This window comes from Prionailurus viverrinus, chromosome B1 (genome assembly GCF_022837055.1).
Source record: "Prionailurus viverrinus isolate Anna chromosome B1, UM_Priviv_1.0, whole genome shotgun sequence".
In the NCBI taxonomy this organism is placed as follows: domain Eukaryota; kingdom Metazoa; phylum Chordata; class Mammalia; order Carnivora; family Felidae; genus Prionailurus; species Prionailurus viverrinus.
In genome coordinates, this window is record NC_062564.1 from 140832136 (window position 1) to 140853574 (window position 21439).

Sequence of the window (21439 nt, forward strand, 5' to 3'; positions counted from 1 at the left end):
GAATGTATAAATGAATGTAAATGTGTAAACGTACATTATACAATATATTGCACTATATAATCAATCTTTAGCTGTTCTTAGCTTCTGCTTAATGTAGTGTGATTTCTTTAATCTCAGACTTGAATAGAAAATAAATATCTAAATAATTTTGAACCTTTTTCTTTAAAATCAAAATACCTTACAAGGGATAAATAGGGTCTGGCTTCAGAGATGTATACCATCAATAGTACTTAAAGGTATTTATTCTCCAGTTTTATGGAGAACGCCACAAGAATTAATCATTTGATTTTGCTATTGGAACTGTCTTTTTGAACTATATGATGGATTACATCAAATTAAAAGAGAAAGTCAAGATACACACATTTGTCTTAAATATTTTGAGATCTGATTTAATTATGGTCAATATTGGTAGAAGAGACAAAACTAAGACAATTTTAGAAAATCACACAGGTCATTCTGGGTTGCATATTCTTTGACATGACCTTTGGAAAATCTAATTGTAATTTCTTTTTTTTAATGTTGACTTATTTTTGAGAGAGGCAGAGAGACAGAGCACAAGTGGGGGAGGAGCACAGAGAGAGGGAGACATAGAATCCAAAGCAGGCTCCAGGCCCTGAGCTGTCAGCACAGAGACAGAAGCAGGGCTCGAACCCACGAACTGCGAGATCATGACCTGAGCCGAAGTCCGATGCTTAACTGACTGAGCCACGCTGCCCCCCCCATTGTAATTTCTTGATTTATCTTATTCTAAGCAATTTTTAAAAAAATGGTTACAGTTTCCAGTGGATTCAGTCTTTAAGCCTCTCATAATTTTTCTTGATGTTTGAAACATTTTCAGTAATGCTGCCAGAGGTGTGCCTGAAATAACTAATAAAGAAATTGAGAACTGATCTCCTTAAGGGATCTATTTTAAAATAGATTCCCTCAGACTTGCTGGCAGGTAGAGTAGATTTGGAGGCTTTACGGTTTTCCTTTGACCCCTCCGTCTGTGTGGCTCACCGTTCTTTTACCTCAGATCGGCCAAAGTGAATGCTATAATGCTCCATTTTTGTCAGAACCTTTTTAGCTCCATATTCCTTTAGCAAAACTTTTCTGTTTTGTTCCTTTCAGAGTCTTGTTACCTGTATCGTGTTAAAATATTTAAGGAGGTCACTGATTTGAGATACTTGCCCTCCAAGAGGGCATGTTAACCTTTGACAGTGGTCCTCAATTCTTTCCCCAATTCTTTTTTTTTTTTTAATTTTTTTTTTTCAACGTTTATTTATTTTTGGGACAGAGAGAGACAGAGCATGAACGGGGGAGGGGCAGAGACAGAAGGAGACACAGAATCGGAAACAGGCTCCAGGCTCTGAGCCATCAGCCCAGAGCCTGACGCGGGGCTCGAACTCACGGACCGCGAGATCGTGACCTGGCTGAAGTCGGACGCTTAACCGACTGCGCCACCCAGGCGCCCCATCCCCAATTCTTAATTGAACAAAGGTACACAGTCTTCAGAGGCATGAGTGTTGATTTTAGGAGATAAAATAACAGACCAAGAGGAGGTCTTTGGGCATTGAAAGGTCTGTGGGTGACCATGGAATCAATCTTTTTGGTCATTTCTGAGTTTAAATAGGCCTCATCCAGAATGTCTCAGATATAAAATTTTACTGTATTTGTTTCCTAATCACTAAAGCTTCAGTTGCTTTGTGAAAAGTGGATTCACTGAGAAGTGATCTTAAAAAGTACAAATGATTCCCCTTTTCAGTGATGCATATTCAGCAGCAAAAATTACCAGCTGACTTTTGGAGTCTGACAATTTATACTTCCACTGTTATTAAAGAAAGCATAGAAAGCGTTTCTATTTCCTTCTTTCCTGTTCTAGTTACGAGCAGGAGATGCTAGAGACCATTGTACGTCATCTGTCTTCAACTCTGTCAAGAAAGGAATGTCGTTCAAAGATCATCTGGAATTTGTCTGAATTTGATAATGAAGTGCAGAGCAGTTCTAAAAATAAAGACAGGATTGTTGGGTCCATTCAGACCAGCTTATTTCATCATTGTTGGTTTTTCACTTGTAGCCTTGTGCCTTGTATGGTGGTTTCTGTTTCTCAGAACGAACTAAGAAGGGCCATTCTGTTCCTGTGCTCTGGGCATGCTGGAGTACAGAGTCTGTGTTTTTGAGGAAAATGTTGGGCTCATCTAAGGAGCCTGTGTCCTCCAACCATAAGGTTTGCTGCATACAAGGTGGGTTAGCATCCGTGGGAAAGGAGGCTGAGAAATCGGATAGAAATGCCAGAAATACAGAAGTGCTTCTTTATGGATATTATATTGAATGTCTTGATAAAATGACATTAAATTTTCAGAATTAAAGAGGGGGTCTGATTTGCTATCTTGTTTTTGCCTAATAGGGAAAGTCAGCATTGATTTCATGGCCATCAAGAAATTTTAGTTATCTGTTTGTATTCAAGGCTACCAGACTTTGAGGCAACATCCGCTTTATTGGTGCCTATTTATATTTGCTCTAATCGAGTAAGGGTTCCTACAGTATACAATTGTAGAATATATACTGGAAGACAGCACAGAAATTTCCTAAGAGCTTGGTAGCTGTATATATGACAGTTAATAGGTTTTTCTCTGCCATCTATTAAAGTTAAGGGGAGGACCTTGAGGTTATTAGCAATCTTATAATGCACTTTACATGTTATAATTTAGTTCTCTATCTCGGTCTTCTTTTTTCCTTTTTAGATACTAGCTCAGTCATGCACTGAAATCCTGGAATTGCGGCCTTCAAGTGTCTGTGTAGGGGGTAAGTGGTTAGAATTTAAAAATACCATATAAGAAATTGTATTTTTTCCCCCTAGTTAAAATATATGATTTGAAACTCGTGTTGGAATGAGAATAACAAAATTAACTTTTTTGGCATCCTTTTCTGTAAGAATTTTTAAATAATTCCTTGAAATATTTCTATTTTAAATTCAAATTTTTTAAGATTGGAGTGTTATTTTAAATAATGAACATATTGTGTGACAGGCTTTTAGAATTTTCTGTATATTTAGTTCATGTTTGAGACCTTTCCTATGACAAGTAAAATAAAATATGAGTTTTTTTCTTTTATCTGATTATACAGTCATGTATCTGTAGACTTTGAGCTCCATGATTTGATGACCGGCCCGAAGTGCAGTGCCCTCCAGCTCAGGGCACAGAAGGGAGCGATGTATGGGTGGATGGCAGGAAGGAAGCAGGTGGCTTCATTAGCTAAGAACAGACTCAGGTTTTAGCATTTCCAGGCTGTCCTTACCCAAAGAGAATGTGATTCTCTCTGGCTTGTTCTGTTTCTTCTTCTTCAAGTCTGACCTGGAGTTCATTTTAACCTGACTTTACTAGAAAAGGAAAAATATATTGGGTCTGATGGAAGAGGAAATGTGCTGTGTAATTTACCACCGAGCCTCCCAATCTCTGGATATAGTCTTAAATTCTATATCTTTTAGACTCCCTAATTAATGGTTGAGATGTTTAAAAGGAATAGTGCATTTGAATGTCGCAGAGCATCCCTTTGCCTTTATAACTTTACTTAATCTTCATACCAGCACTATTTGACATTTTTATAATCACTGGTTCAACAGATGAGGAAACCCAGGCAGAGTGGGTCAGTATTTGCTTTAGTAATTGTCCTATTTGACTCTTGTCTATCTGACTCTGAAGCCCATGATCTTTTGCACAGTCACATTGTAAGTTTTACCTGTCCTTTATAAGTAAAATTCCTTTTATAATATACTCCATGCAGAGTGGCATAGCAATATTTTCTTGATAATACATTACTGTATATATGTTAGATTTTGCTAGGAGATTGCTTGAGAAGATGGAGAGTTAATCACTGTTAAAATAGTTAATATGCCTTCTTCTAGCTAAATAGCAAATGTTTAATGGCCTATCAAGGTATTTGATCAGTTAACGTTTTTTCTAGCATTTTATCTTACTGTCTAACATTTAGTGACTACTTCCCCTGTATAGAGTCCTGAGCAATATGTTGAATAAACTTCCTTTATTGACTGGTCATAGATGATTAGTAATCCAAAGTGCATGTCCTCTGCTGGGTTCTAAATTTGTATGCAAAAGAAAATGAAACCAGATTAGTAATGTCAAGAAACTGTTAAAGAACTCTGTCTGGGGTGTCAGAGATTAAAGAAAATACAAAACTGTTCTAAGAAACAAAGAACATGAGTAAGTAATTTTCTTTACATTCCCACATCTTAATACTTGGGAGTACAGAAAAACAAAGACGGTTCTTTCCTACTGATATTTGCCTAAGGATAGAATTTCTTCCTTCCTTTCTTTCTTTCTTTCTTTCTTTCTTTCTTTCTTTCTTTCCTTCTTTCCTTCTTTCTTTCCTTCTTTCTTTTTTCTTTCTTTCTTTCTACTGGGGACAGAGAAGACAGGGTAAGGGGAAGATCCTGTGGTACGTGGGAATAAGTGTTAGGCTTTAGTTCTAATTTCTTGGTTACTATTGGAAACCACTTTGTTTAAAAAAATTAAATAATGTCACCTTCCTATGTGACAATCAATGATATCTTCCCTGAATTTCCCTAGAGGGTCCGAGAAAGCAAGTAGAATTGGAGACAACGATGTCTTCATTGTTACTAGTTGGCTGAATACTATGAAGAAATTAATTCTGTGTACCTTGACCTTTCAAGTTATGTCTTTTTATTCTTTGTAAAGCAGGGGTTAAAATTTTTGTTTTTCTTTTTGCTTCTAGAGGAATTTCAAATTGTTTTGAATGGAAGAGGATTCATCTTGGGCAGTCGGAATGGGAGTGTTCTCTGTACTTACACTGTAAATGAAACATACACAAAAAGTAGGTTCCTCATAATCTTTATGTTGCTTGAGTATCTTTACAGCATATAAGTACCAAGTGTTTTCCTCTTTTTCCCAGCTGAAATCAACTATGCTATATTTTTCAATCAAGGAAGAAAGAAATGAAGTCTGGTGAGAGTACCAGTAGTAATAACAATTTGTTGTTGTTGTTGTTGTTTCATGATTACAACCTTTGTTCATAACTTAAGAGATGCTGAACCCTATCCTGAGCAGCCTCATTTTACGGGTGGTGGTCCAGTGGCTGAAAGAGTCAAATAACTTGCCTGTGGTGACACAGCCAATAATGGGCAGAGCTGAGAGTTGAACCCAGTTTTCCCAACTTGATTCTGTGTGGACTGCATCAACTGCTTGATTTAATTGCCTCTTTCTCCAGATTTATTTATTGTCACTCTTGCCTGAAAATGTAACTATCTTGGACCACTCTACTACTTATTGCCTTATTTTATGCTCACTCATTTTCTTCATCTAATGTCCCAATAATTTGCCAGTCAGCTTCTGGAGAGAGGCTTTTTGCCTTGTCGATATTTCATATATTTTATGTTTTTGAATGTTTCACGTATTTTTATCTTCAGTGCCCACCCAGCACTGTTTATTGAAAATTATCATATTTATGGAATGGGGTTTTATTTTCCCTAACATGACTTTCAAAAAAGCAGATGAGGATAGTGTTTTTAATCTTCATTCTGAGAAAAACTCCTTATATAGATCTTAAATATTCTGAGCGTTTTGGGTCTCTATTGAGACATTTTTTCCTTATCGATGATTATATTGGCTTCTAAAATTTTAATCTGTAAGGCAGATACCATAACTCTGTGAACTCTGGTGGAATTATGTTTTGAGAGGTTCATCTACAATTTTGCTGTTTTTCTGATGGTACTAAGCACTCCAATAGCACAGCTTTGGCTATGTACACAGCAACTGTTCAGTGTGTGTTTGTTGAATTAACGTGGTGAGGATCTCAGCATGGTAAATGTCAGAATTAATTCCTCTCTTTCCTGTTAGAATCATCATTTTGGTAAAGCAAGACAATAATATTTGTAACAAATGCTTCATAGTAGATGCTACAATTGTAGAGGACAAAGTAATTTTATTTTTATTCACTAGCCATCTGAATCTAAGAGTTAGCTTTACTTAGCTCCCTTCAGGTACGTGTTTGATTATAATATAAACATATTTATCCCTTAGCTACATAAGATTAAGTTTATTAAACTAAATTCTCAAACAAATGAGTAGAGTCAGGTTGTATTTTCATCCCTCATATCCAGGATTATCCATTTGTTTATGTAACTTTTCTGAATATTTATAGTCCAGATTTTTTTGATCCTATATTATTAAAATTATTAGGGCAATTTAAGCATTCTGTTTTATGAAATGTATTTATTTATTGTAGATACAACTATTTTATTGAAGCCTTGAAATACCTTCATTCTTCTTTGGATATTCATCTTTTCTCCATTGTTTTTAAAATTTTTTTAATGTTTATTTATTATTGAGAGACAGAGAGACACAGAGCGTGAGCAGGGGAGGGGTAGAGAGAGGGGGAGACATAGAATCTGAAGTAGGCTCCAGGCTCTGAGCTGTCAGCACAGAGCCCAATGCGGGGCTCGAACTCACAAACTGCGAGATCATGACCTGAGCCGAAGTCGGTCACTCAACCGACTGAGCCACCCAGGCGCCCCTCTCCATTGTTTTTAAATTCTGCTTTTAAAATATATATCACTTATCCTTAAAAGCCTAAGATACTTAAAAAATGGAGATGGAGAAGATGATAATTTTATAGTATCTACAAATACATGTGAATTTAGTCTAAGAAAAAAACCACAATTTACCAACACTGTATATCAGTGAGGCCTAGAATCTCTATTTTTTTCATTCTCTTTTCCTTCTCCTCTTTTTCAATGAGAATCTATTTGGTTTTTCATTCTAATATATATCTAATGTTCCACTGTTAAACCCTTCTTGCCATTATGTTTTAATATAATTTAAAAATTATTTTTCAAGTTTATTTATTTATTTTGAGAGAGAGAGGGAGAGTGGAGGAGAGAAAGTCCCCCATATTGTCAGTGCAAAGACCAACGTGGGGCTCGATCTCACAAACCATGAGATCATGACCTGAGCTGAAATCCAGAGCCAGATGCTTAACCCCTGAGCCACCCAGGCATCCCATGTTTTTCATATTAATGAAACTGAGAAAAAATAAAGCTCTTTATTAATTCAGTGCCATTTTATTTTCTAGGTGTTTACCCAGTAAGTGTGGAGCTTAATTCTATGCTTTGTCCCGCACCTACACTGAATAAAGTTGGAGAGTAAGTACTTCATTTAAAACATACTAAAAACATTTTAGGTACAAATTATTAGGAAATGGTGACAAATATGCATCAATTATTTTATTGCATCTTTTTTTTTTATGTACAGAGTGAACATGAAATAGTAGTTCTAGGCAAACTACTCTGGCTAGTACTTTAACCATATATACTCTTAATAGGTTGAAAATGCTTCAGTCAGCTTTATCGTATTTCTTAAATATTGATTAAAAGGCTCCATAAGTATTTATCTGGATGGGTAAGAGATATTGTTAGAGCCTTTAAATAATCAGAGCTAAAGCATTATTTTGAACTGTGTAGTATTAAATTTACACATGCCCCTACACACATCTACACACACATGAGTTACAAAGTGAGATTTTGACTAATTACTATGGTGTTTAAATATCAAGATTAAAGAGCAAAAGGAACATGGCTCAATAAGGCATGCCTTGGACTAGGAAGTATTTGTGCTTTAATTTAATATCCACATCCTATGAGGTCTGTTTTCTCATGTTCTTTGGTGTGACAATATAAACCATAATGATAGCTGGTTAAAATAAAGGATGTTAGTTTGGAAGAAGAGCGTTTATTTAAATCACCTAAACAGATAATTTTGTTCATAATTTAGTATTTCCATTTGTGATTTTTTTTTTACACTCTATTATGAAGGAAATGATTGCAGACAGTTCAGATATTCCTTAGCCCAAAAGTAGTGGAAGGAATATGTTTAGGATAATAAGATACAGAATTACTTTAAATTGATCTTGCATATAGAGCAGAGGCAAATAAAATATACAAGGTTTATTAGCTTCTCCTGGTTTTTCTGCTTCTGTTCTTGGCATAGCGATCCTTTTAAAACTGTTCATTTATATCACCTTTCCCTTAAATCCTTGATAATATTTCCTGTTCCACACAGAGTGAAAATCTAAACATTGCCATGTTCTACAAGGTTCTGTAGGATCTGGCCCCTCACCATGTCAGAGTATTCATCTTCCTTTTGCCCCTTTTGTGATGGTCATACAGGCCTCTTTGCTGTTCCTCAGCTACGTTGGCACTTGTATACCTGTTGTTCCCGCTGCTTGAAATGCTCTTCTCCTCATGGCTCATTCTCACCTTCTTTAGGCCTTGTTCACCTGTCTCCTTCTTGGTAAACCCTTCCTGGTCATCCTATTTAATCAATACAGTCTTTCTCCTCTTGCGTTTGGCACTCCCTATTCCCTTCTCATGGTTATTTTTTTTCTCCCAAGCATTTATTTTCTCTTGGGTCTCTTTCCTGCTAGGATAGATTTTGTTTTGATTCCTGCTGTATCTGTAACACCAAACACAATGCTTGGCACACAATAGATTCATAAATGTTTGCTAGATGAGAGGATGGATGCATTTTCCTCAAATATTTTGAATTACGAGTTATATTAAGAGCAAAAAAGTACCTTTGATTGCTGGGGGTGGTCAGAGGCTTATATCAGGTAGGAGAAAAATGCCCAGAATCCTATGGGAGGGGCATGCCATTTAAGAGAATAGAGGGGTGCGTGGGTGGCTCAGTCGGTTGAGCGTCCAACTCTTGATTTCAGCTCAGGTCCTGATCTCACCGCTTGTGGGATTGAGCCCTGCATCGGACTCTGTGCTGACAGTGCTGAGCCTTCTCAGGATTCTCTCTCTTCCTCTCCCTCTGAGTCTCCCCAGCTCTCTTTCTCAAAATAAATAAACATTTAAAAAAAGGAAAAAGAGAACAGAAAACTATCTTGACTTTTTAATAGCAATGATTGGTTAAGGAAGACATCTTACCATCTTTTCCAAAGTAGTTATAAAATGCAGTATGCCTGTTTTATCCCAGACACTGAGTTTGTATTCTCTAGAATTTGCCTCTTTTTTTTTTAAGAGACTATAGAGACTGCTGATATTCTTCAGTGATTTGTAGATTGACTAAATACCCAGGACATGTGATTTAAAAAAAAAAAACAACATATAGAACATAATAAATATCAGACATGAGAAGTCATCATTTATTTGGCTTTTGACATTAATATTTCACCTACAAGAGAACTGGAGATTTGGGGGGAAGGACATTTTAGATAATTACTTTTGCTTTCTCTTGCTTTCCTGCTTTCTTTTTGGTATCAAGCACGTGATACCACTGAGGCAAAACATGAGGTTTTATTTGTTAGTATATTGGGCACTTGGGGATATCATTATTGTTCTTCTAAGTATGTTGCAAGTAATTCGGACCTTTCCTTTGCCTTGACTTTTCTTTAGATACCTCTGTAGGTGACGAGCTCTCTTATGAGATTGGATAAAAATCAACACAACTGAAACAGTTTAGCCTTGTAAGGTGACTGATGCTTAATATGTTTGCCTAATTAGCTTTTGGCTAAGAATTCAAACCCATTAAGTAGCTAGTTAGTCTATGTTTCAAATAAACACATCTGGCCCAAGAACGAATGAAGGGTTTTCCTGTGTGAGGGTGACAGATGTGGTGATGGTTCCCCCTGTTCTCTCACTTCAATAATTAACAACACCCTGGTGAAGTAACCCTGGATAGACAGCCTCAAAGGCAGATGCCTAGTCTCAGAGCTGGACCCGTGGACATGTGCCTCATCTCATTAACCTGCTCTATCAGTTCCTTTCGCATCTTGCTGTTACTTCCTGAATTCCATTTTTGTTTGAGGATTATTCTTTTAAAAAAACCTAAACACTTGTGAATGTTAGTTTGTAAAAAGGTTAATATGAAGATGCTTTGCTTGCAGATGGGGACAAAGACTATAGCAGCAGAGCTAGGACCATAGCTTTGCATTTGGAAATTGATGTTGTGGAGTAAACAGACATTAAAACTGCCTGGGCAAATCTTATCCAGGCCTATCATTAGTTAGTGTTATTGAAATGGGTCTTTGAAGTACTTTCTTTGAGAGAGATTTCTGTTTATTAAATTTTTTTATTTGATATAGATTTCCAGATTGAGATGAATGGATTCTTAATATTTATTTATTTTATTTTACTTAAGTTTATTTATCAATTTGGAGAGAGACGGAGACAGTGTGAGTGGGGAAGGGGCAGAGAGAGAGGGAGGAGGGAATCCCAAGCAGGCTCTGCACTGTCAGCGTGGAGTCTGACACGGGGCTCAAACTCTCGAAACCACGAGACCATGACCTGAGCTGAAAACAAGAGGTGGACACTTAACTGGCTGAGCCACCCACGTGCCCCTGGATACTTAGTATTTAAATGGGAAGAATGTAAAGGTGGTGGTAATGAGGTCGTTCTTCTGTACTTCTTTCATTGGATACAGTTTAATTTTAAAATGTCATGTGATTAAACAAATTGTCTTACCGAGAGAAATCTGTAGATTGTTGGCAGTTTACTTCTGCCAGTGGCTCACTTGTACCAGTGTTTTAAGTCTGAATAGGAAAGACTCTGTGGAGTTCTTTGAATCCTCCCCACCGCAGGGCATTCACCTTATGGTGTAAGTGCACGTGTCCCCAGTACTTGAAGGATGGGCTTCTCCTCTGACCCTTGTTGAGTGAGATGTCAACAATAGCACAGCTGTTCTGCAATAGTTGAGATCCTCAAACCTGTAATTTGGCAAGAAGAGCAGAACAAATTGGGTAAATATACATAAACACATTGTGAAGAAAGAAAAACAGAACAGAATGAACCAGAGCCTTATCCTACAGCTTGTTTGATAGAGATGATTTAAGGAGGCATATGGTATAGTTAAATGTGCTTTCAAAAACATTGGCCAGAATCTTCTGGCAAATATGAAATAAATATCTAAGTCAGATGAAACTGATAGTATTAGTTCTCTTAAAAGGCAATGTGGGAAGACACATGACAGAGTGTTTTGAGTAAGAAGTGGTGGGACATTAGCGTATGTGGAAACTTTTAGGCATGTGATATTGAAGGTTCATTTAGATGAATGGTGTGGCCACCTTGGGGTTAGAGCCTAACTTGGTAATAGAACCTTTTTATTTTCTTCTTCAACATTGTTAGTTTTTCAATATGATCATTTTACCTGGAATAAAATTGATTCATTCCACTTCTCTTTCTTGGCTGGACAAATTCTGCCTTTAACACTGCTTCTCACATGAACACTTCTTTTCAAAAATATACCTATGCATGCATGTGTATATATATCTATACAATACCTAATAACATTACCTTAGTAGCAGATGATATAAGAATGCCTTTATTCTCTCTTGTTTTCATTATGAGGAATGACACTTGATTTATTTATTTTTATCATAGATTCTAGGACAGTAGTTATGTCTTTACTTTGAATGTAAGCATTAGAATCTTGGTGAGATGGGTTAAGGCTGAGGACCATCTCTGTTTCTTTATTTCTCTATCCCCCACCCCAGTGGTGGGGCATTTTATCTTTTTTCTTTCCCATAGTGTATTGCTTTCTGATTATGCGTATAAATGTGATCAGTTCATCTAATCCTTATTGGGGCTCCATCCTCAGTATTATTTTTAGTTCTGGAAATTGTCTTTTAAGAGGAACAATTAGTTGGAGCACATCTAGAGGTGGCCAACAAGATGTTGCCAAGTATGGAAATGCTAAATACGATGTAATTGAAAATACTCTAAAATATGATTCAGGCATGACATATCAGATGTCTTCAAACATCAGCTCTGTCATGTGAAAGAGCTGACTTATTCTTTATTGCTCTAAGGAAAGGAGAAGGAAAGAGCGAAAGGTAAAGAGAGGCACATTTCAGCTCAATACAAAGAAGATCTCTGACAATTTAGAGAATGTTTTGGTAACCACAAGTGTTCAAAGACGGATGAGATGAGAGATATATGATGAGATAGAGATATCCTTAGATATGTGTTTCAATCCTCTTAAATACTGCTTCTAAATTTTGTATTATTTTATTTTTACTTTTTTTTGCTATTAATAGGGGATTTGGCTTTTTTTGGATGAAAGGCACTAAAAATGAGTGATTATTTCCAAGTATCTTTTCATTATTCTATTAAAATATGCAAAAACAGTTAGAAAGGGATTATTTTCAGGGTAATACTGTAAACATTTGCAGTACAGCTTCAAGTGTGATGGCCAGCACATTTCTGAATACAGCTTTCTGTTCTTTCTGAAATCTAGCAACTTCCCAACTGCAACGTTTGTTTTATTATACACATATTTTGAAATATCTTAAAAAGAAATTATTTTATTCAAGAACCCTTTAACCACGTTAAAAAGATATCCTTAGATAAAGCATTATTTACATATATACTTATCACTATAAGTGAAATCTAGTGAAATCTTTATTCACAAATATGAAGACTTATTTTTCAACTCTTCATCTTTATTATGCACAAAACTAACTTTTAAAAAGCTCTGCAGAGTATTTAATAGTAGCACTTGATTTCAAAATATCTAAGTCATCATAATTTTTATAGCTTTTTGAGTTGTTGCCAGCTTAATTTTCAGTACGTGCAAATTGGAGGTAAATTATTTATTACTTCTGGCAAATGCCTTTCATAATTTTATTTAATTTTTTCATCTTTTTTAATGGATCATAAAATGGCATTTTTTATTGGCTACACAAGAAGTCAGTAGTAAATGAATACTTTGCAAATAGGCTACCATGGATTGAAATGTCAACCATAGTTCATGGTGTGTGAAGTTTCTAGGATCAAAGTAGCTCTAACATATGGCACTGAGCTATTCTGTTTGAGAACTCTCCTGCATCTTTAAATAAACTCACTGTGACCATTAGGACTTACTGAATTTTATTTACTTAATTATATATCACAATACTATTTAATAATTCATGTGGAATGAATTTAGTTTTATCACTATTAATTGAATACCAGTTGACATTAAAATGTACTTCAAACAGTCTTTTTGCTATGGTGAATTGTTTGGGTTTCTTCTGTCCTTCTACTTTGTTTTGTTTTTTTGTTGTTGTTTTTTGTTTTTTGTTTTTTTGTGCTTAAATGAGCTCTAGACCCAACATGGGGTTTGAACTCACAACCTGGAGATCAAGAGTTGCATGTTCTATGGAAGGAGCCACCCAGGCACCCTGATCCTTCTACTTTGAAAAAAAAAAAATATTCCAAGGATGGAACCAAGAGTGTATTAAGATATTTGTGAGCAATTCTGAACAATGTAGAACCAATTTATAGAAAAGGATGTTGGAAGTTTTCAGTTCTTAGACTGATCTTCCCTAACCACCCTGCATTAGGCACTGTGGGCCATTCCTGTCTCAGAAGGTTCTCCCTTTGTCTTTCATGACTTTTTATTCTCACCTAGCTGGCTGTTTCTTCTCAGATGTCACTGCAGGCTCCTCTTCTTACTGTCCCTTACTCTCAGTTATCACCATTGTTGGCATACTGATTCATAAATGCATGTTCTGCAAGGCTTCCTTTTCTTGCTGAGGAGCTCCAAATCTCAAGACAAGATCTTTTTCTTAGCTCTAAAGGCACTATCCGAAAGTCCATTATCCGAAAGTCTACTGCTTCACTTGGATTTCTCATGGCCCATTCAACTTGAAGCTCCCAAGTTAAGCCTAGGTACTTCTGTTCAAACCTGCTCTGTTTCCTGTGTTTCCTATGCAACCCACCTCACACCAAGGTAGAAACTGTTAAGTCATCATTAACTATTTCCTTCTTCCTCACCATTAACATCCTAAATGTCCAATCATTTTTATTTTAACTCCTTAAGATCTCCCAACTTTCGTTTTCACACCACCCTTATTGCCACTATTTTAGTTCATTTCTACTTTGGCTCTAATGTGAAATATACCACGAGATCCATAAATGGTGTTTCTACTGTAGAATCTACTCTTCCAATCCACGTTCTACACTGTAAAAAAGAACGATATTTGTAAAAACACAGTTCTGCCAATATTTCTACATAATTTAAAAACTCTTAAGACTAATTCCAAATGTCTAAAGATGGCATCCTGGCTGTTTCCTGATCCTTTCCTACTCCCTTTTCCAGCCTCAGGCCACATATTCTCACTCTCACATCTTATGATGCTGCTACGTTGAATGGTTTTAGTTCCTTGACTGTTCTGTGCCTTCCTTACCTTCCAGCCTATCAAATAGCCTCCTTCTTCGTGGATCCTTTTCTAATCTCTTTTCCTTATTATCTCCTGGTCATTATGTAGGATTCATCTTTGAGTGACTTCCTGCAGGAAGCCTTTGTTGATGTCCCCTTGGCAAAGCTGAACAAGTTGTATCTCTCACAACTAGGTCCGCTAGTACTCCTGTGCTTATACCTCTTTTAGTTAATGTCACACTCTATTGTAATTGTTTATGTGGCTTCCTTTCACTTACATTGTAATACTGTGTTTTATTTGTTACCGCAGTCCTGTTACCAAGCACAGCCTAGCTTGGCCTATTGTAGCAATTTGTAAGTATTTGTTTAATTAACTAGTAATAGAATGATTGAGTGATTAAATGAATCATGAACTTATTGGCAAACATTCATAAACCAATTTAGAGTGCAGTTTTAGGTTTGAGGTGTAAACATACAGCCCAACACAGCTATGATGTTGGGTTTAATCAGATGATGTTTTGTAACAGGAAGGAAATAACACTGAAACATTTCTGTACAGGAACCTGGGTGATGTTATATTCTAGGCAGTTTTTGAACAATTTATCTGTAGTTTTACATGGCAGTGAGTAGAAAAGTTCTTTGAGCCAAAAAGTGTTAGGTAATTATTTTATTGCTGCTAGATATTCTTCTGTATTATCTGTGTTATATTTTCACTTGGGTCTAAAAGGTTTATATAAAAGTACCTTGTTATTCTGAATAATCTGTTAGAAAAATAGTCAAGTGTTACAGTAATATAAGAATAACTGCTGTATCCTATGTTGGGTATTTTATGCTTATTATTTTTCCATGCTCTCTTCCCCCAAACAACTCTGACATAGGTAAAATTATCCCCATTTTACAGATTGAGGAATGCAAGGTTGAGAGTATAGGGACTAGGCTTCAAACCCAGGACTCCTGATTTCTCAACTTGTGGGCTAGACCTCTCCCCTTTTATAATTTTAATTGATTCTTGGGACAAATGAAAAATGAACTCTCCCCTCACCTCTCACTTCTGTGTGGAATTAGGTAAAACCAACATGGCTTTCATACATTTTCATCCGTAACAAAGTGTCTATCAACTGGGAGTGTGGGTTCTACTGTTAGTGATACACTAACCAGAAGTAGGGGTTATGTAGGAATGAGCAATGCATAGATACGAATGGAAATGACATAAAATAAGATGGCAAACATTAAATATATGTATTGGAATTTTGAGTCAACAAAAGGTCAGGGTATTAGGTTTGGGTTAGAGGGTGAGGTGGCTTTACCAATCTGCATGCAAAGGAGCAGCATACCTTTGGGCAAAGGTATCATTCATGTGCCAGTATCATACCAATAATTTCAAAAACGTTTCACTAAAGAAACAACAACATTAAATGCAAGAGTAACTTTTGGAGCGTGTTTTTCGTGTTATCTTAGCAGTTAGTAAATGCCATTCTAGTTAACCATGAGCAATATGGTAAATGTATTAGTATGAGCAATATGGTAAATGAATGTAGTAAAAACCTGGAGGAGTGTTACTCAGCTCTTGCCGATGAGAGAAATTTAAATGTAAGATTCTCACATATTTATCAGGGATGAAAGAAGTATGTGGTAGAAATAAAAGAAGCACTTGGACTCCAGAGTCAGAGAAGTTTAAGGTTTGGGCAAGTTACCTTTGTAAGCTTCAGTTTCCTCTCTTGGGAAGTGGAGAAAATGCTGCTGCCTAGCTCAGGGGGTCTCTGTGAAGATTAAATGAGAGGAGAGCCGTGTGTCTGGCTCGTAGTAGGGACTCGATAAACGCCATCGTTATTAATGCTGCTGCTGATAGCCATGCTCTGCTCTCAAGAAGGTAAAGATCATATTGTTTCAGTTGAGTCCACATGTCAAAAGAAACATCAGGTGCCTTTCCATCTGTGGAGACTTGTCTCAGTTTTATGTGAAACCAGCCACATGATACTAGACTGAGTTTTGGAGATAACTGCAGTTATATTGGCTGCCTAGAAGATCTCGTTGGCATGCATTTCTACTAGAGGAAAGAACTTTGTTGTAAAATAGATCTTCTGTTCTTATTCCACTTGGATAAGCATTAAAATCCTTTTTTCTTTTTTTCTCAGTCTGGAAGCATCAAAATTTTTAATGTTTCCTTCATTAATTAGAGAACTGGTTTATTTCTGGGGAGTTCTAAGTGCCAGGTTATAAACAACTTCAGTCAGTATCTGCTGAACGCATAAAAGTTGAATCAGTAAGATTATTTGCAACAATCATACATTATTGTGAATCAGATAGTCCCTTCCCCCAAACTAAAACCATACTTACCATGTCATATGCTTTCTGGTACATTTCAAAGTAGAGGAATTGGGAACTAGGAAAGATTATTTTTGGATTCAACTCTGCTTAGTCTTCAAAAAAAGTAAATAAAACAAGGCACTTGTTTCTGCAGAATAAGCAATTGGGTTTAAGTTTTCTTTCTTAAATAAACCACTTGGCATTCTGTGTTGAACTAGTTCAAAAGTTCAAACAAGTTGATATAAATATCTTAAGTTCTCATTCTTTTCTGGATATAGCTAAACCTTTTTTTTAAACAAAGTATTTTGAAGGGAATAATTTAAAGAAATATTTTAAACAGAAGTATTACTGATTTTTGAAGAAGAGCTCAGCTTCAGGTCTGCTAGGAGTATCTTTTCTGGTGTCTCTTGTTCCTGTGTGAATCCAAACTAAATATCACGGCGAGAAAAGAAACACACTAAGGACTCTGATTTCAACAAGCTTGCGTGGTCTGATGGAAAGACTTCAAAATTAGTTAGAACCCTAGCTTTACCACTTTAGGCAAGGTAATTAGCATTTCTGGGCCTGATGTACCCCATCTACACAACTGTGAAACTACTACTTTCTTTAAGGGCTGTTGTGAAGATGAATGAGATGATGTTCATAAAATGCCTAGGCTGGGTATCTGGCACATAGCAGGGGCTAAATCATATTTCCCATCCCCCATCTCTGGCATCGTAATTGAAATTTTACCAGTGGTTTGAGATTGCTTCTCTTTTATCAGAATTCTTTGTAAGTGGTAGTGAATTTGGCCTTCAATTCAAGGAATAGAGAAGAAAACTTCAAAATATAACATTTTGTTGATTCAGAGTAATTCAGGCAAAGTTTTTAGCTATCAATTCTTGGAATTTAGAATATTTTCGGAGAATGGGAGCATGGCACTGTATAGAAGTTAGATTACCAAAATGTTATCTACTACTTTCTGCTTTAATGAATGGATAGCTTTGAAATGTTGGCATTCCAAATATTATAGGATAATATACTGTGTAAACTATTTTGGAAAAGGGCTGTTTCCTTAATCTTTTAAAATCCCCTTGTCTTTTTTTCCCCTTTTGATATCTTAGAGCCATTTTTTAGAAAGTTACCAACTCCTGGCTGACTGATCACAAATAATTGCTAGAATCTGAATTAATGAAATTTTAACTATTATTACTTATCTTAAAATTTGAAATCATGTTTCCAAAGTAAGAGCTGTATTCTAATTCTGATGTATCTTAGCCATGAAAAAAAGAAATTATTCTTTCTTCTTGTACCTTTGTCAAGATATTTTTTTTAATATATGAAATTTATTGTCAAATTGATTTCCATACAACACCCAGTGCTCATCCCAAAAGGTGCCCTCTTCAATACCCATCACCCACCTCTCCCCTCCCTCCCACCCCCCATCAACCCTCAGTTTGTTCTCAGTTTTTAAGTGTCTTATGCTTTGGCTCTCTCCCATTCTAACCTCTTTTTTTTTTTTCCTTCCCTTCCCCCATGGGTTTCTGTTAAGTTTCTCAGGATCCACATAAGAGTGAAACCATATGGTATCTGTCTTTCTCTGTATGGCTTATTTCACTTCGCATCACACTCTCCAGTTCCATCCACGTTGCTACAAAAGGCCATATTTCATTCTTTCTCATTGCCACGTAGTATTCCATTGTGTATATAAACCACAATTTCTTTATCCATTCATCAGTTGATGGACATTTAGGCTCTTTCCACAATTTGGCTATTGTTGAGAGTGCTGCTATAAACATTGGGGTACAAGTGCCCCTATGCATCAGTACTCCTGTATCCCTTGGATAAATTCCTAGCAGTGCTACTGCTGGGTCATAGGGTAGGTCTATTTTTAATTTTCTGAGGAACCTCCACACTGCTTTCCAGAGCGGCTGCACCAATTTGCATTCCCACCAACAGTGCAAGAGGGTTCCTGTTTCTCTACATCCTCGCCAGCATCTATAGGCTCCTGATTTGTTCATTTTGGCCACTCTGACTGGCGTGAGGTGATACCTGAGTGTGGTTTTGATTTGTATTTCCCTGATAAGGAGCGACGTTGAACATCTTTTCATGTGCCTGTTGGCCATCCGGATGTCTTCTTTAGAGAAGTGTCTTTTCATGTTTTCTGCCCATTTCTTCACTGGGTTGTTTGTTTTTTGGGTGTGGAGTTTGGTGAGCTCTTTATAGATTTTGGATACTAGCCCTTTGTCCGATATGTCATTTGCAAATATCTTTTCCCATTCCGTTGGTTGCCTTTTAGTTTTGTTGGTTGTTTCCTTTGCTGTGCAGAAGCTTTTTATCTTCATAAGGTCTCAGTAATTCACTTTTGCTTTTAATTCCCTTGCGTTTGGGGATGTGTCCAGTAAGAGATTGCTACGGCTGAGGTCAGAGAGGTCTTTTCCTGCTTTCTTCTCTAAGGTTTTGATGGTTTCCTGTCTCACATTCAGGTCCTTTATCCATTTTGAGTTTATTTTTGTGAATGGTGTGAGAAAGTGGTCTAGTTTCAACCTTCTGCATGTTGCTGTCCAGTTCTCCCAGCACCATTTGTTAAAGAGACTGTCTTTTTTCCATTGGATGTTCTTTCCTGCTTCGTCAAAGATGAGTTGGCCATACGTTTGTGGGTCTAGTTCTGGGGTTTCTATTCTATTCCATTGGTCTATGTGTCTGTTTTTGTGCCAATACCATGCTGTCTTGATGATGACAGCTTTGTAGTAGAGGCTAACGTCTGGGATTGTGATGCCTCCTGCTTTGGTCTTCTTCTTCAAAATTCCTTTGGCTATTCGGGGCCTTTTGTGGTTCCATATGAATTTTAGGATTGCTTGGTCTAGTTTCCAGAAGAATGCTGGTGCAATTTTGATTGGGATTGCATTGAATGTGTAGATAGCTTTGGGTAGTATTGACATTTACCTTTGTTAAGATATTTTGATGTCCTAGGATCGTCTACAACAAATACCTACATGGACATTGCATTCTCGTTTTTCTTCAGTTTCTCTCTCCTGTATTATCACTTTCTCTATATTTTAACCTTGAATGGTTTATTATTTCCAATTATTTATTTATTTACCTATCTATTTTTTAAGAATTTTTTTTAATGTTTATTTTTGACAGAGAGACAGAGCGCGAGTAGGGCAGGGACAGAGAGAGAGGGAGACACAGAATCCAAAGCAGGCTCCAAGCTCTGAGCTGACAGCTCAATGTGCGGCTTGAACCCACAAACCATGAGATCATGACCTGAGCAGAAGTTGGACACTTAACCTACTGAGCCACCCACGTACCCCTCCAATTTTTTATTCTTAATAATCTTGTGATGGTAGTAATGTCTGAAGACAGGGGAAATATGGTAAATAGGATCTAAGTGGTTTTTTTTAATTTTTTTTTTTTTATTTTTAGGGTATTGGGAAGACAGCCTCAGCATTTCTCTCAAGGGATTTTTCAATGTTACTATTTATGTTAATCTTTCTTTTAGGAACAATTAGATCATTTAAGGAATTTGCCTCTGGCTACTAAGTAATGACTGGAGCTAAGAAAGAAAAAAGTTGGGATAACTGATCAAAAGTAAACATTCTTGCTTGTTTTGAATTATATGCAGAAATAAAAATCTCCCACAATCCTCTCGTTTTTAATTTATTTTTAATTATTGTTTCTTTCATTTTCTTTCAGAACTCTTGATGTTTCAGTGAGCTTTAATGGAGGAAAATCTGTTATCTCAAGCTCATTGATAGTCACAGCCACAGAATGTGTAAGTAAAAAGTTGCATAAAGTTACTTTTTAAAAATGATTCCATCCAGAAATAATTTACAGATTCTGAGTGCTGTTGCATATTATAATAAGGAAGATGCCAACAATGACACTGGAGAGCACCACAAGGAAAACTTTGTATAGAATTCATTCTAGATTCTGTTTTTTTCCTTTAGTCTCATTAAAAAGAGATTTTAAGATAAGATAAATTTTGTTCTGATATTCATAAAATTCAGAAGTCATTTAAAATCAAAATAAGGTAGAAGAATGATTTTCAAATGAAACATTTTTATTAAAACATTAATTATCCAAATGGAATAATTTTTTTTTGTGTTATGAAGGTTGGGTTATTGTGTCTAAGACATTGATCACGTTTTTGAAATTATGAGTGTGTTTTAGTGGTGAGCTCATATTTTTGTCCCTTTTAAATGTTGGTGCTTTCTAACATGAGTAAATAATTTGATTTCCATAGTTTGCTATATCTTAGTTTGAAACCCTGTTTTAGTTGAGATGATTGATTTGTATTACCTAAGATGCAATAATTTCAAATGTAAACTTTGTTGTTAAGATAGTGTTTTCCTTGTGGATAATTTTTAGGGTTCATGGAAAGTTTTCATATTCAGTTGAACATGAAAACAGAAAGCACTAAAAGGGACTGATCACATGGCTATTATTTTTATGAGTATATTATCTTTATAAAAAATACAGTAATCAAAGCAAGAAACCCCAAATTCTTGCCCTTCAAAATACGAAAATTACAAACCAAAACATTTTCTCACATCTCATGGTTGCATGGGTTTATATTTTGATCTTCATTTTTTAAGAAATGTTTTTATTTTTATTTATTTTGAGAGAGAGGGGGAGAGAGAGCAGGAATGGGACAGAGACAGAGGGAGAGAATCCCAAGCAGGCTCCACGTTGCCAGGGCAGAGGACTTGAATCCACAAACCATGAGATTATGTCCTGAGCCTAAATCAGGAGTCAAATGCTTAACTGACTGAGCCACCTAGGTGTCCCTTCCTTCAAAAAACAAAGTAACTCAATATTATCTGTATAGAGACAGTTGTCTTTCTCACTGTAAGAAAACATTGCAAGGAAAACAAACATCCATAAGGACCTTGGGCCACTACTAAATTTTCTGGATAACTCTTTATCAACACCTGTCTCTGTTTGAAAATATCTAGGTTTTTTTTTCTCTCTTCATTTGCAATTCATGTTGCAAT

General features: G+C 36.2%; 1 protein-coding gene across 3 annotated transcripts in view; it reads left to right on the forward strand.

Annotated features, from left to right (window-relative positions):
* ANTXR2 (ANTXR cell adhesion molecule 2) overlaps positions 1–21439 on the forward strand; it is a 155023-nt gene that overhangs the window by 41329 nt on the left and 92255 nt on the right. For all 3 annotated transcript variants that reach the window (XM_047855990.1, XM_047855989.1, XM_047855991.1), the window contains exons 8-11: positions 2724–2784; positions 4732–4830; positions 7087–7156; positions 20139–20217. In XM_047855990.1, coding sequence (XP_047711946.1) covers positions 2724–2784; positions 4732–4830; positions 7087–7156; positions 20139–20217 — 309 coding nt within the window. The remainder of the gene's footprint in view (positions 1–2723; positions 2785–4731; positions 4831–7086; positions 7157–20138; positions 20218–21439) is intronic.